We start from the raw sequence: 15,332 nt of genomic DNA, 5'->3' as shown, positions 1-15,332 counted from the left end.
AGAGGTGAAGGCACTGCCCAAAGTCACACAGCGGAGCAGAACAAAGCCAGGCCAGGGACTCAACCCTCCTCACCCCCTATCCCTAGTGCTGCTTCTCCTGCTGACTGTAAAGGACTCCTCCTCCACCCCACGCGGGCTGGACCCAGAGATTCTAGGCCCCTCCTTTATGCCATCGCCCCTGAGGTCTGGTTGCTGAGCCTGCCCTAGAGCAAGTTACTTTATTCGATTCACAAGACTTTTCAATTTTATTAGTAAAATACAAAATGGCACAGACATTGGTGATAGGGTTGGAAAAGCAAAGGATCAACCAACTCCTTCCAAAGTCCCCCCCCCCAAATTGTCCTTGCCCATGTCCTGCTTGGGGGGAGGGGGACTAATCAAGTCTGTGGAAGGGGAACTGGCCGCTCCCAGCTGTCTCCTCACAAAAGTAGGGAGCCCCATCATGGGTGCTCCACTCCTCGAGGGCTCTCCAAACCTGGGGGAGCCCAAAAAAGTGCATTTAGACCTGCTGTCTGCCCTCCAAGCCATCAGAGTGCCCCCCACTAGAGCCAGGCCCCAACATCCCAGGCGGTGCAGGAGGGCCCCTCTCTGTGGGCCAGAGCTGTGTCTGCTTCCTCTGAGCATCTATCTGCCAAGTAGAGTGTCACCCACACCTGGGGGAAGCCAGGCTCATGGGAGGCTCCCCAGGTGGGGGGCAAGGGTCACCGTCAGGGACAGAGGGAGGGGGAGAGCTGCCCCTGGGGGGTCTGAGGGATGAGGCCCGCAGGCCCTGTCAGGCCTGCCTGAGTCCTCAGCACCCAAAAAGGGAACCCCTGACTTGGTGCCCACAGCTTCCCTCCCCACAGGACGGAGTCTTTCAGAGGTAAACACGGAACCTCAGGTTTCAGCGGTGGACTCTGATCCCATGGAAAATGTCCTTGCAATCCTGGCCCTGCCTGTGGTGGGCTGGAGGGTGAGGGAAGACCCGGACCGGAGGACAGCAGTGTTGTTAGGGAGTGAGAGAGGCAGAAGAGGACTCCAGGCTGCAGAAACGGCAAACGCAGGGCCCAAGTCCCTCACACAGGCCAGGGGCTGCCCCCTGCAGCCTCCCCCCTTCCTTTTCCTGAGCGCCTCAGCCCCCCGGGGAGCCCACAGGCCTCCACTCCTCCTCAGCCTGTCACACATCACTTGGGCTTGTCCGGGTGTCCCTGCAAGCCTGGTGACCCTGAGAGGGCTGTTCTCAAAGCCAGGCAGGGGCCTGCCCCTCAAGTACGCCAGCCCGGTCCCCTCAGGGGGCCCACAGAGCTGACTCCCTCCCACAGAGCAGGACCTGAGCTATCAGATCTCTCTCTTGCACCGCTCCCAGTCTCAGAGCCCAGCAGCGTGCCGGGCTCCCCGGCGGGTGAAGACCGGCTGAGGTGTGTTCCGTTGTGAGGCTACACCCAGGGTCTGGGAAAAGGGGGGTCTCTGGACCAGTGAGTGATGCCCGTCAGGACAGGTTACTGTCACACATTTGCCATGACTCTTTCCTTCCCCAGATGGAAAACCAGAGGTACGGATGCCTTGCTGGGTTGGTGATGGGCCCGGGACTAGAACCCCAGCTTTCACGCTCAAAGCCAATGTCCCTCCTCTGCACAGCATCGACTGAGAAGAAACACAAATCAAAGCCACCAGGTCGCTTGGTCTCCCCTTCCCACAATGCCTAACCGAGGGCAGAGCCTTCCTGGGGGCAGTCCCAGGAAACGCCACACTAGCCTCATGCAAGAGAAGACGGGTCCCCGGCTGGGTGTGGGCTCTGTACAGGGGATGGGGGAGATAGCACCGCAGGTAGCCGGGGTGACTGGCGACTGCAGCGGGACCAAGAGACACGATGAGGTCTGAGGGAGTGGGGCAGGAGGGGCCTGGCCTGAGGCTCATTCGTGAGATGGGATGACCGTGGTAACGTGTGGGCATGGGAACCAGAGGGGCCGGGCGTTTGTTCAATAAATAATTGTTCACTGGGTCTGGGACTGTGTCAAAGGGAACCTCTAACCAGCCAGCAGCAGAAGTTTCCTGACTTGGGGACACAGGAGTGAGTTGCAAAGGCCACCACTCCTGTCCCGGGTAGGTCAACAAAGGTGAGGAGTGGCCTCCTGGGGCGTGCCCGGGAGCTGGGAGCAGTTCCTTGCGAAAGATCCTGCGTCCTTGCTCTGATCATCCCAGCTCAGGTCAGGCCTTGGGTGAGGGTGGATATAAGGATGGGGGACCCCAGGCGGCTGTCTGAGTTGAACAACTGGACGCAGGCAGGTGGGCAGCTCACACGGGCACCAGGACGTACGAGTTACTGCCGCAGCTCCGGGGGACATAGCGAAGCCCGTCCACCATGTCCCCTGCCATCTTGCGGGGGCAGCCCTGGAGGCTTTGGTAGGCGAACATGGCCACCCCCAGGCAGAAGAGGAGGCCGAGGAAGGCCAACAGCCCTACTGCCTGCCTCCGGGTGGCCGCCTGGGAGTCAGGGACAGGAGTAATGAGGACTTCCAGCCGCTGGGGGTCCACAGTGGCATGGATGGGCTCCTCAGCCTTAGGGGTCCAGCTGCCTGAGGCCACTGGCTCCCTGCTGGGAACACTTTCTGAGGACACAGGGACCATGGAGAGACGGGGCATGCTGTCAGACCCTCTGAGAGCATCCGTGTGAGCTGAAATGGGACCCATCTCCACGGGCCCTAGAGAGTTCTCTGGCATGGGGCCAGAGGTCCACACAGGTTGGTCCTCTGAGGCTGTGTATAAAATGGTGGGGACCTGGGTAGGGGGGGCCTGGGTAGGGAGGGTCTGGGTGGAGGGGTCTTGGGTAAGGAGGGTCTGGGTAGAGGGGGCCTGGGTGGGGGGGGCCTGGGTGGAGGGGGTCTGGGTGGAGGAGGCCTGGGTGGGGGGGGCCTGGGTGGCGGGGGCCTGGGTGGCGGGGGCCTGGGTGGGGAGGGCCTCAGAGGCCTTTCCCTCAGCCCAGAGGCCCGACCCAGGTTTGTAGGCAGAACTCTGCCAGGACGCCGGGGTGGTGAGGGCAGCGGCGTTGAAAAGCTCAGTCCTCTGGGACCCAGCTGGAGGCCCTCCATCTGGAGCCTTTGAAGTGGAGGGGAACCTGGTCCCCCAGGAATCAGCCACTCCTGTCGACAGCTCCGGAGAAGTCCCCAAGGCCCTCTGTGCCTCCTGGCCACTGCTTTCCCGGGTAGCTTTGGGCTCTGTGACCGTAGACTTGTCCATTCCCCTGGCGGCCAGGGTGGTCCTGGGTTCACCCACGCCAATTTGCTTCTCGAACGTGCCGCCATTTTGCACCGGCATAGCAGTCTGGCGCTCTAGATGTGCCATGGCTTTCTGGACCCATTTCTCCTTTGGATCAGCACAGAAGGTTTTGTTCTGTTTGGTCCTCAAGCTACAAGGAAGGAAGACAGGGGCCCGGTGATGCCCAGATGCCATGTGGAGTAGAGGCATCGTGCAAATGCTCTGCAGGTGAACAGACCCGGCCGGAAATCCTGCCCCCAACACTTATTAGCTGTGAGCTGTGAGCTGTGAGCTGATTAGCTTGGGCAGCTTGAGTTCTGGGATTTCCCTGTCCTCGCCTGAGAAATAGAGATAGCATACCTACCTTCTACGGGGTGACCAACCTCCCCGGAAGAGCTGGGACAGAGGGGGGGTCCTCAAGATCTGGAACTTCTCTGTGAAAGTCCCAGAAAATTGAGACAAGTTGGCCACCCCACTTTTGTGTTATTGTAAAAAAAGAAAGAAAGAAAGAAAAAAGAAAAGAAAATGATATAAAGCACCTGGCTCAGAGTGGGAGACTCAGAGGACCACTGTTAATAAGAATATCGTTACCATTAAGGCAGGGGACTCTGGGCTGTGAGTCTTCTGACTGGGGGAGCCGTCCACAGCTGTTCCCTGCTGTCAGGTGTGTGACTGGTGAGCTCTGGGTAAGTAAGGCCTCCTCTCTCTGGAAGGAGCTGATTTAAATGTCCTCTTCCTCCTCTCCCTCAGTTACAGGCTGCCCTCCAGACCTCTACCTCCTCTCTTAGTGTGCATCCTCAGGCTGAAAACATATTTAGTGAGCTACAGCCACATATATGGTGGTCCCGTCGGGACCCCGAGGGCCATCCAAATCTTGAGCTTCCTCTGGCTGGCTAACTGCCGAGCACACGGCTCAGAGCTGCCTGGGGCTCACGCTCCATGCCACTGTGCTAGCAGGCATTTTGCCTGTTTCAACCTCACACCCATCCTGAGAGGTGGCTACCACGCCCATCCCCATTTTACAGATGAGAAAACCGAGGCTCAGAGAGGTAACGCGAACGTGCGTGGCTCCGGCACGCTGGGAAACCAGAGAAGTGCAGGGAGCAAGCATAAGCCTTCAGGCCCCCACAGGCGAGGTGCTGCCTGGTGCCACAGTCCCCTCCCTGGGGCTGCCTACTTCCCCTTTACCTAGAAAACAGAAGCAAATGTGTGGGGGAGTCCGGGGGAAGCAAGCCCTGGCAGGTGAGCAGAGAGGTCAGGCAGCAGCCCCTCGTGGTAACTGTGCAGTCAGTGGAGTGAAGGACACGACTTCCTTTAGCTGAGCCTAGACGTGGAGAGCCTCTAGCCATTTCCTGACGCCAGGCCCGAAGGTCGGTCTGTGGAAAGGTCTTGGGGCTGGGCGACTGGGCGAGACCCAAGAGGGACCCCAGGAGAGCAAGCGGCCAAGACAGCCAAGGGTCCCGACGGTCGGTATGGGCGGGGGCCGGTGGGGGGGCTGGTTCAGGTTGGCCCCTGCCCCAAATCTCACTGGAATCCTGTTTCCTCATCTGTCAAGTGCAGATAATAATCTCTGCCTTTCCCATCAGCGGCTTTTGGGCACCCTGCCAAGCTGCTTATTTACGTGATCGCCTCTCATCCTCCCAACTACCCCGTTTTATAGATAAGGAAACTAAAGCCCAGAGGGTAGCGAGTGTGAGCAGGGCCACGCAACCTGTCAGCGGTGAAGCCAGGATTTGCACCACATCTGTTGGAGTCTGGAGCCTGCCTTTGAGACCACAGTGCTTTACCTGCCCAGCGGGTCCAAGGGCTGCCTAAAACATACCACCCCTTGGTGGCTGCTCCAGACCAAAGGCCTTTCAGGAAGCCGCTCCCACTTTTATCTTGGGACACAGATATCAAGGTCATCAAGGAGTCAGGGAGCCAGGAGCAGGAGGAGCATTTGCTGAGGCCCTTGGCGGGAGCCCAGGTTGAGGAGGAAGAATGTGGACAGGGATTAGTAGAGGCCGAGAGCCCGAGTACCTACATGATGGCATGCTTGCCGCAGGATTCTTGATTTCGTTGGTAGTGGACTAGTAAAGCCACAGGGATCTCCGAGGTCATCTTGCTGCAGGTGACGTTGCATTTCTTCACACCGAGGTGCTGTCCTGAGCCCACAGAGGCCCCCCAGTCAGCAGGACTGTCCAAGGGCATCTGGCTTCCCAGTCCCAGGACACAGCCGATGCCCTGCACACCCTGGTCTTCAAGGCCCTTGACCTCAGTCCCCCATCCCCGGCCAAACCTCTCTATGCCTCAGTTTCCCTACCTGTGCAATAGGGACAGTGATAGTATCTACCTCATAGGGATGTTATATAAATTAATGAAGATGTAGTCTCACTTACAAAGCTCTTAGTGCCTGGCACGTAGTAAGGGTTCATTTTAAAAATCAAGTGGTGGGGCGCCTGGGTGGCTCAGTCGGTTAAGCGTCCGACTTCGGCTCAGGTCATGATCTCACAGTTCGTGAGTTCGAGCCCCGCGTCGGGCTCTGTGCTGACGGCTCGGAGCCTGGAGCCTGTTTCAGATTCTGTATCTCCCTTTCTCTCTGCCCCTCCCCTGCTCATGCTCGGTCTCTCTCTGTCTCAAAAATAAATAAACATTAAAAAAATGTTTTTTAAATAAATAAAAATAAAAAAATAAAAATCAAGTTGCAGAGCGCCTGGGCGGCTCAGTCGGTTGGGTGGCCGACTTTGGCCCGGGTCATGATCTCGCAGTCCCTGAGCTCAGGCCCTGTGCTGACAGCTCAGAGCCTGGAGCCTGCTTTGGATTCTGTGTCTCCCTCTCTCTCTGCCTCTCCCCCACTCGTGCTCTGTCTCTCGAAAATAAATGTTAAAAAATAAATAAATAAAAATCAAGTTGCCAGCTAGGGTGCCTGGGTGGCTCAATTGGTAAGCATCTCTTGGTTTTGGCTCAGGTCATGATCTCATGGTTCATGAGTTTAAGCCCCACATCTGGCTCTGCACTAATGGTGTGGAGCCTGCTTGGGATTCTCTCTCTCTCTCTCTCTCTCTCTCTCTCTCTCTCTGCCCCTCCCCCACATGCTCTCTCTCTTTCAAAATAAATAAATAAATAAAAACTTTTTTAAAAGCTATAAACATTTTTTTAAATGAAATTAAGTCACTGTCGTTGGCCAGTGTACAGAAGGGGAGACAAATCGGAGAGTGACAGGGACCTGCCTGAGGTCACACAGCCAGCAAGTGATGGGACGGGCTCTCCTGTGAGGCCAGGCTCTGATCTCTTCTGGGCCCATGGGTCTACGCACCCCCCCTTCCCCCCAGTAAGTCACCAGCTCAACTATCAACCCCCCGACCCTCCACCCCCTGCATACACACCCCACTCCTCCCTCACAGGCTGATTCTTATTCATGGATTTCCATGACCTCTGAGATACACCCAGACCTCTCTCCACCACATCTCATGTGCCCACCCTATGACACATACACACACGTACACACACACACCAACAAACAGAATGCACACACATACCCCCCCCCAAAAAACACATAAAGGCATACATATGATCAGGCACGTGTAATAGATAAAAAATTTTAAATGTGGAAGTACAACCACCTTCTAAGGAAGCTGGGAGCTGGGTCTGCTGAGTAGGGGGTAGGGGATCCTTTGTTCTTCCATTAAGACCCAAGAGGAGTGTGGGAGTAGTTGCTAAGGGGAACCGAGGGGCCATTGGGAGCCCCCTGGGCAAGACAGGGGAGCAGGAGTAAGGAGAAGGGGTGGAAGGTGGGGGCTGTGCGTGGGGTGGGGGCACAGTGGGATGGCTAATGGCTGCTGATGGCATGTAGCCAGAGAGAAACCCCAGGACAGGGTGAGGGTGACTCAACAGAGAGTTGAGAGCTCAAATATTTTATGTAAACATTTGAAAAGCTGTTTGCATGGCTTTTCCTTTCTTCCTTCCTCCTTGCCCTAAAATCGCCAGCAACATTTATTCTGCTTGGTGTCTTCTCAAGAAGGGTATGTAAAAAATAAGGAAGAGCCTGAGTTTTGGAGCTGGGTCAAAGTCATATGCAGCAGAAGCAAGACCCCAGAGGGTTTTGCAAAATTCTAGAGGCCAGGACTTCCAGGGCAGTGGAGTCCAGAGAGCTGAATGAGAGCCCAGCAGAACCAGGGAGGACCCAGCTGATACTTACTCATGCACAAGTATTTACACGGACATGGATATGCAAACAGGCTCTGCCTTCCCAAATATAGGTGCAAGCACACGCACATGCACCCCTTCTAGAATGTGCCACCTCCTTTCCCATCGCTCCCCCGTAGCCTCAGCCCACCCCAACTGTGGAAGGGTGGTTCAGGATCTGCAGGGCTGCGCTAGCCTGGGCCATCAAGGGGCGGCACTAGCAGCTCCTGAGGTGGGCAGGAAGCACTCCAGTGGCCGGTCCCTAAGCCACAGGCTGCCCTTTCTCTCTGAGGAACCAGGATGTGAAAGCGACTTCGCTGCCTTATCACCTGCCTTTGGAATGACTCGGCTGCATACTCCATAGACCCTGTTGAACAGAGCTGGGAAGGCAATTCCCTGGATTGGTCTGGTAGGTGCCCTTCTCTGAAAAACCCTGGAACAGTGCCCTCAGGTGACCTAGAGCCACGGGGAGGCTGCCAGTGGGCAGGAGGGATATGCTAGGTTTTGTGAGTCTGTGTCCTTGACTCTATGTCCCAGGATGGGGCAGGCCACTGCTTACTCCTGGGGCTTTAAAGAGCCATGAAATCAGCCTGTCCCCAAAGTCCCCACCTTCTGCCACAGTGCCTAAATGCCCTTGGCCAGGTTCTGTTCCTGGGGAAGGGTTGTATAACTAACCTAAGGAGGTTTTTCTTCTCGGAACTGAAATTTTCTTTCCTGTCATTGGAGATAATGCTTCCAACCAGCCAGCCATCTACTGTCATATGAGTTTTGAGAAGGCAGGGACCTTGCCAGTCTTGGTGTCACAGTGCTTCCCAGCACAAAGCAGACATTCAAAAAATAGTAATTGAATGAAATAATGTCTCAATTTACTTACCCCTCCGCCTACCTCCCCATCTGTCCATCTGTCCATCCATCCATCCATCCATCCATCCATCCATCCATCTATCCATCCGTTTCCTGATTCAGCCAACACTTACTGAATTACTTTTGAGCATCTACAAAGACCCGGGCCCTCTTGTTCTTAACCCTGAGCCCTTCCTTCCTCCCATTGGTGCTGGTGCTGAGCTTAGAGAGAGTGCCTCAACCCCACACTATTAGCTCGTGGTGTTTTCTCAGTCAAATGCTGATTTTCCCTCTTGCCATGCCCCGTGCTGGGTGTTGTGAGGCACAGTGAGCAGAACTGTCTCTGTCCTCAGGAGGTCTCAGCCTGAAGGGCAGCCAAGACATGCCCACAAAGTATCATGACTTATATTAACTCTGTACTGGACCCTGTGCTTAGCACAGGCACATCTGCTGTTATTAATTCCCAGCACCCCTGCAAAGGGAGTATTGTTACCTCAATTTAATTGACACAGAAGCTGATAATCAGGGAGGTTAAATGACTTGCCCGAGGCCACACAGCTGCTTAGTGGCAGATCTTGTTTTCCTCCCAACCTCTGGACCTCCCCCCCCCCATTCTAAACAGCCTTAAACACCAGGTGGAAACACCATGTTCCAGAATATACCCTAAATGTGCTGAGATTTGCATGAGGGAGAGACCACTTCCCACTGCAAGTAATCAAGGGAGGCTTCTTGGAGGAGGTATCCTGTAGGCTGGACCTCAAGGACTGCTAAGAGGCTTATGGGCAGGAGGAGACAAGAATGTTGTGGGTCTCTGGGTGAGGCGATAGAGACAGGGCTTGAGCCGTTGCTCAGGTGTGTGTCCTGGACAAGTCACTTAGGCTGTCTGAGCCTCAGTACCCTTACCTGTAAAATGGGCGTGGTAATATCTGCTTCACAGGGTGGTTATGTGAGTGAAGATTTTTAAATATCTGGACCGGGGGTTTACTCAACAGCAACACCATTGACATTTTGGACCAGATAATTCTTTGTTGTGGGAACTGTCTTGTGCACTGTAAGATATTCAGCATCATCCCCGCCCTCTACCCACTAGATTTCTGAGCATCCCCCAACCAGAAATTTGGCGACATTTGTAATAACAAAAATGTCTTCATAAATTGCCAAATGCCCCTGGCGGGGGGGGGGGGGGCGCAAATCACCCATTGAGAACCACTGCCTGAAAGAGACACCCATGAAGATCTTCCCTCACCTCCCTTGATGGCTACTTCTCCGGGAGTCCCTCTTGACCCCTACTTAAAATTTCAACACCTCCTCCCCGCCCCCCGCAGCCCCCCTCCATGTTTTTTTAAATCACAGCTTGTTGGGGCACCTGAGTGGCTCAGTCGGTTAAGCGTCCACTCGATTTCAACTCAGGTCATGATCTTATGGTTCTTGAGTTTGAGCCCCACGTAGGGCTCTGCTCTGGCAGTGCAAAAGAATTCTCTCTCTCTCTCCCTCTCTCTCTCTCCCCCTCCCCCACTCGCTCTCTCTCACAATAAATAAACATTAAAAAAATTTTTTTTAATGTGAACAAATCACAGCATGTTTTTCTTTCTAACAGACCAAATGGTTTACTGATTTATTTTTTTGTATCATATGTCTTCTCTGGTGAGTGTTCAGCATTCTGAGGACTGGGATCTTTGGCCGTTTTATTCGCTGATGTGGCCCCAGCACCTACAACGGGGGCTGGCACCCAGCCGATGCCCAACGAATATTTGTTCAATGAATGAACAAAATTCACAAGAAAGCACTCTGTGGCACATACAATTTGAACCAACGAAGAAATAGAGGAATTTTTATTTAAATTCGACCGGGGCCTGGATCTGACAGTCTGAATTTATCTTCCCGTGCCTTCCCCATCCACCTCCACAGCTAATCGGGGGGCAGACTACAGCAGCTTAAAACAGGTTTTTTTTTTCCCCCTCTTTCTTGTCAGGGTTTGAGTAGGAGTGAATGCGTCAGTGCTCGGGGAGAAAATTCTCTGCTCTGACTTGTATCTGCAGGTTGGTTATATAAAGCAGAGGAGCCTCCCTCCTGCCACAGCCCCGCAAACCCACATTTGGGGACTGACGCACCTGCCCCCCGCACCAGCCAGAGCTGCAGCCACAAAGCTCCCAGCACCCCCTGGGGTGTCTCCGGCTTCTGGACCACACCATACACTCCTTCGTCCTGCGGGGCCTCCCAGGGGGTCTCTCAGAGCCACAAACGTCAGTGTGGGTGAAGACCTCCAAGGTGAGTCTAGCCCAATACCAGGAGGAGGAAGTGAAATTGAGGCTCAGAAGGGTTGAATTAGTGTATCTTCCGGCAAAGTCAGTGACCAAGATCAGGGCAGAAATAAACAGAGTGTCCAGGGTCCCCCCCCCAACCCCGACCTGGGATCCCTCTTTATCTTACCATACGAACCCTTCACTCCAGCACCCGTGCTCCTCCCGCTTCCAAAATGCCTTCCTAGGCTTTGGGCCTCACCGCACAGGAGGCAATAGCTATATTCGAGGGTGTAGTCGCTGGGACCAAAGAAGGCGAGACCCCACTTGGGGTCACGGCCATGGCAAAGCAACTTCCATCTGATTCCCTGTCTTCTAGTGCTCACTGCCTCCAAACACCTCTGGCTTTAGGGTTCAAGCCCAGGAGGCCAGCAGCACTTGGCCTCTCATGCCCCCCATCACCACCACCTGCTCCCTGGTCTGTTCTTGGTTTCCCCCACATAGAAGGACTCGAAAGGCAGTTTGCTCCATGGAGGTGTCCTGGCAGCTTGAGACAGCTCTCATTCCCTCAGACTTGCTGTGTGTCCCAAGGCAGGCTCCTAGCCTCTCTGAGCCTCAACCTGCCAGATGGTCTGGCTCAGACATCCCTGGGTCTCCATCTTCGTCGTGTCAGTGGGATGCATACCTCATGCCCTACCACGTCCTACGCTCCAGAAAGCAAGTATTTGGAGGTGAAAGCATTTTCTAAGCTATGCTTGGAGGAGGAGGATGCTATCATGGTCAAGATACGGGCAGAGGGACTACAGAGCAGAGCAACAGCAACAAGCCCAGTCCCTGATCTGCAATGACCTTGGTCTCCACGGTTCCTGGGCCCCCTACTCAAAACCAGGGCAGGAGAAAATCCCTACCATGGCCTGGGCCGCGGCCACTGCTGCGACTCAGGAATCTGGGCTGCCAGTTACACATTAACCCCGGGGGGAGAGACCCAGCCCGCTGTCAGCCAGGGCCCCCCACCCAGACGCCCGGCAGGAACTTCCTCAGGCTTCCCTGCCCCCCTCCCTCCTAAGACCCCCTTTGTGCCTGGCGCCCTTGTGCGGTCCACACCACCTCTCGGCACTGCCAGAGCGGTAGCTCCCTTGCTCACTGGGCCAGGCGGGCACAGTCTCCGAGCCTGGAAATCTTTCTAGCAGGAGGGACAGCCCTGAATCTGGGGTCAGGGAGGAGCCCAGCCCCCTGTACCACACCCTTTGGAAGGAGCTGCTATGGACCTTACCCAGGTGGGGTCTGCCCCCCGCCCCATGTCAGGCCTGAAGGGCACGAGTGGGGCTGCAGTCTCCCCCGCACTCACCGGCTAGCAGCGCAGTCAGATGGCAGAGGGCGGCCAAGCGGAGCAGCCACGAGAGAGGTGGTGAAGCCATGGCCGAGGGCGGGTGGGGGTCCGGGCGGGGGTCCGGGCGGGGGTCCGGACAGGGCCGGTGTCTGGGTGTCTGAGCTCAGTGCCGTGCCCTCGCCGCCTGAGCCCTGTCGCTTTTTATAATGGGGCTTGCTGCCTCTGCCTCCGCCTCCAGCCCCCGCAGGCAGTCGGTGGGAGGGGAAAGGAAGGGAGCCAGCGTGCAGCCGCTGGATTCCTCAGGACGTTGCCAAGGAACAGAGCTGGCTCGGGCCTGCAGCAGGGGAGGGGGGGACCGGGCTGGCCGCTCACTAGGGTTCCTCACATCAGACCTGCCTGGGAAGCTGGACCGGGCTTGAGAGCATTCAAAAGGCATCCTCAACCCCCCATCTGCGGGGCTACCCACGTCCGCCCGCCCTGGATTCTGGCCTGGGACCCCAGCCCTAAGTAAGCAATAAACAAAAGGACGGAAGAACAGAGTGCCGGCTGCCAGCAGGCCAGGAGGGTCTCGGGACCCTACAGTTTGGATCGGACAAGCTCTCCTTTGATCTGGGAGACACATCCCTCCCACCTCATGAAAGACCCCCCAACCTTTCCCCCTCGAAGCCCCACTTCCCCGGGGGATCTCATTCAGCAATGTATCCCCGAGCCCCGCATGGAGCCTGGCAAACAATAGGGCCTTGGTACAGTACACGTTTGCTGGAAGAATGATCTGGCCTAACTTCATAGGGACAGATGGTGAAACTGAGGCCCAGAGAAGGGGTGGAATCACCTCAGGTCATTCAGAGCACTAGGGTGGAGAACAGACTAGACATGCACAGGGGCGCGTGTAGTTTAGGCCGCAGGAAAGAGCCCTGGCCTCCCTGCCTCCGGCTGCTTGACCTCTCCTTTCCTCCTTTACACCTGCCGCCATACCCAGCTCTGGCCCCGCAGGGAACAGCGTGGCTGCTGGTCTCACCCTGGGTGCAGTCCTTGCCTGCACCTTGGTAGGTGCCCTGAAGAAGGCCTCCCTCTCTTGGGGGCGGGGGAGCGGCTCGGTTCTCCCCCCCCCCGCACAGGAGGGAGCTGGACTCACCCACTGGGGAGGGGGGCTTCGCAGCTCTGACTTTCCAGGTTCTCCCTCCGTCACGTGACGGCCGGCCAGCCAGCTCCCACCACGCTGGTGGAAATGCATGGAGGCGTGTGGGTGCAGCACAGCCCGCTTTGAGGGCGGCCCTCCCTAAAGGCAATGGCAACAATTCCTGACACCCTGGAAGAGTTCAACGGTCACCTAGCCCAGCCTGATGCCAGGAGTTATCAATGAACCCCACTCCTATCTAGGTGTCTTTGGCTACCAGCCAACTGGGAACCAGTTTGTCTCGGAGCCACTGCCCCAGGCTCCAGAGCCAGTTGGTCTAGGCTGGGCTGGGCAGAGAAGTCACAGCGCCTATGGCCAGAGGCCCCCTTGCTCCCCCAAACACAGTGAGGCTTCTGGGGCGTGAAGGTAGGAGACTGGACGCCCCTTCTCAATGGGGAGGAGCGCCCCTGGCTCGGGCCCATTGCACCAGGCTTGGAGAACCCGTCCCAGCCCAAGCAGATATAAAGCCAGTGACCTTCACTTTTCCGTCGTCCAGCCCCTCATCTTAAGACTGGGAAAACGGAGGTGCAGAGAGGGACAAGCAGTGTAACAACTGAAGTCCAAGGTTCTTTCTACTCTGCCCATGGAGGTAGGAGCAGATGAAGAAGGGGGCAGGGGGAGGGGGAGAAAGAAGAGAGGGAGGAAGGGCAGGGCAGGGCAGGGGGAGGGGGAGAAGTGGAAGGAGGAGGGGCAAGGGAAGGAAGGGGAAGGGGGGAGGCAAGGGACAAGTCCTAGGAAGCCCTCCACTTCACAAAGGACAAGAACCAGGTTGGGCCAGGTGTTTGGGGGCGTTAAGACGCTTGTTCCCCTGGCCCCAGACTTTGCTCCAAAGAAGTATTTAGAAAGCATTTGGAACGGAAAGTATTTGGAATCAGTTGGCCCCGGCACAGTACTCCTTCTGTGTGATCTTGGGCAGCTTTCCTACCTCTCTGAGTTCACGCTTAACTCTGAGACAGGCACTGTGTCAAGCACTTTGTAGGAGTAACTTGGGCCCCCGTGACCCAGCGTGTAAGCAAAACACTATCACGGTCCATTTTATGGATGGGGAAACTGAGGAATGCAAGAGTTAAGTAATTTTTCTGAGGATCACCAGCCAAGAAGTGAGGGAGACTGGATTTGCCTCAGCCAGCTGGCCCTGGAGTCTGAGCTCATGACCATCAGGCTACACAACCTCTCTCTATCCCCACCGTGAGGACTGCTGAGGATTAAGTGAGTTTACACCCATAAGGTGTTCAAACACCAAGTACGGCTCAGCTTTTCCTTGTTCAGCCCCTGGGGACATCTCTACCCTCTTCCGGCCCAGCTCCTCCCCCCACCCCCCACCCGCCCCTGCAATATCAGACTGGTCAGCCCCACTTATCTTATCAAGGTGTTAAGGACTGAGTTTAGATAATTCAGTTTGGACACAGTAACTAGACTTGCAAGTCAGCCAAGACCTGAAGCCAAACATGACTCCACTCCTTGTGGAGCCTCAGCTTCCCCATCTGTAGAATGGGATGCTAACAGCAACTTCACCAAATGGCTCACTGGGGGAGTTCACAAAACTAACGACTTTCACAGGGCCAGGCACGCATGAGCTGTGAGCGTTTGCTATTGAACCCTGGTGTGTGCCTGGCCCTGTGGTGACACGGGGACTCAAAGGCACATACACGGAGTCCCTGCTCCAAGGAGCCCTAGCTCAGTAGGAAAGAGAAGTCCTACCACAGACTCTAGGGCTGTGGGCCTGGGACAGGGAAAGAAGGCTTTATTCTTGTCCAGGAATCAAGGAAAGCAGGGGTGAGCAGGAGAGAGAGATCATGTTTCAATCAGAAGATGGGCAGAATTTTGCTTTGTTTCTTTTACAGTGTTGTTTTGAAAAATTCTCAACAATAAAGAAGAAGGAAGGGAACAAAGATCTTTCATATCTTCGGCACCTAAATTCAATGATTAGCATTTTCCCACATTTGCTTTTTTTTTTTTTTCCTGCCAAGCCATTTCAAAGTAAATTATGGATGTCTGAAACTTTGCCCCTAAATCCTTCAGCACGCATCTCCACAGTATAAAGACACTGTCTTACATAAATATACTATTACCCCACCTAACAAAATTAACAATAATTCCTATATGTCATGTGATATTTGGTTAATACTCAAATTTCTCCATTGTCCCCAAAATGTATCTTATAGCTTCACCTTCCTTTCTCTTTCCTTCTTTCCCCCCCTTTTTTCTTTCCTTCTTCCTCCCTCCATTCCTCCTTCCCTCCCTCCCCTCCTTCTCTCTTTTATTTTTGAACCAGGGTTCAATCTAGGTTTCTGCCTTGCAACTGGCATTTATTTTTAGTCTACAAAAGATCCCCTGCACATCC

The 15,332-nt window shown here is 55.3% G+C and overlaps 1 protein-coding gene across 1 annotated transcript; it reads right to left on the bottom strand.

The window, feature by feature from the left end:
- Positions 1 to 226: 226 nt before the first annotated feature.
- On the bottom strand, positions 227 to 11,912 carry CX3CL1 (C-X3-C motif chemokine ligand 1). Its single transcript, XM_015541173.2, has 3 exons — positions 11,830 to 11,912; positions 5,258 to 5,378; positions 227 to 3,385 (listed from the first exon to the last, which is right to left on the bottom strand). The coding sequence occupies exons 1-3, from the start codon at positions 11,897 to 11,899 to the stop codon at positions 2,275 to 2,277; spliced, it is 1,302 nt and encodes a 433-aa protein (XP_015396659.2). The 5' UTR covers positions 11,900 to 11,912; the 3' UTR covers positions 227 to 2,274.
- Between the last annotated feature and the right edge of the window lie 3,420 nt (positions 11,913 to 15,332).

Source organism: Panthera tigris, chromosome E2, assembly GCF_018350195.1.
Source record: "Panthera tigris isolate Pti1 chromosome E2, P.tigris_Pti1_mat1.1, whole genome shotgun sequence".
Lineage (NCBI taxonomy): Eukaryota > Metazoa > Chordata > Mammalia > Carnivora > Felidae > Panthera > Panthera tigris.
This window is presented reverse-complemented; position numbering and strand designations above follow the sequence as displayed.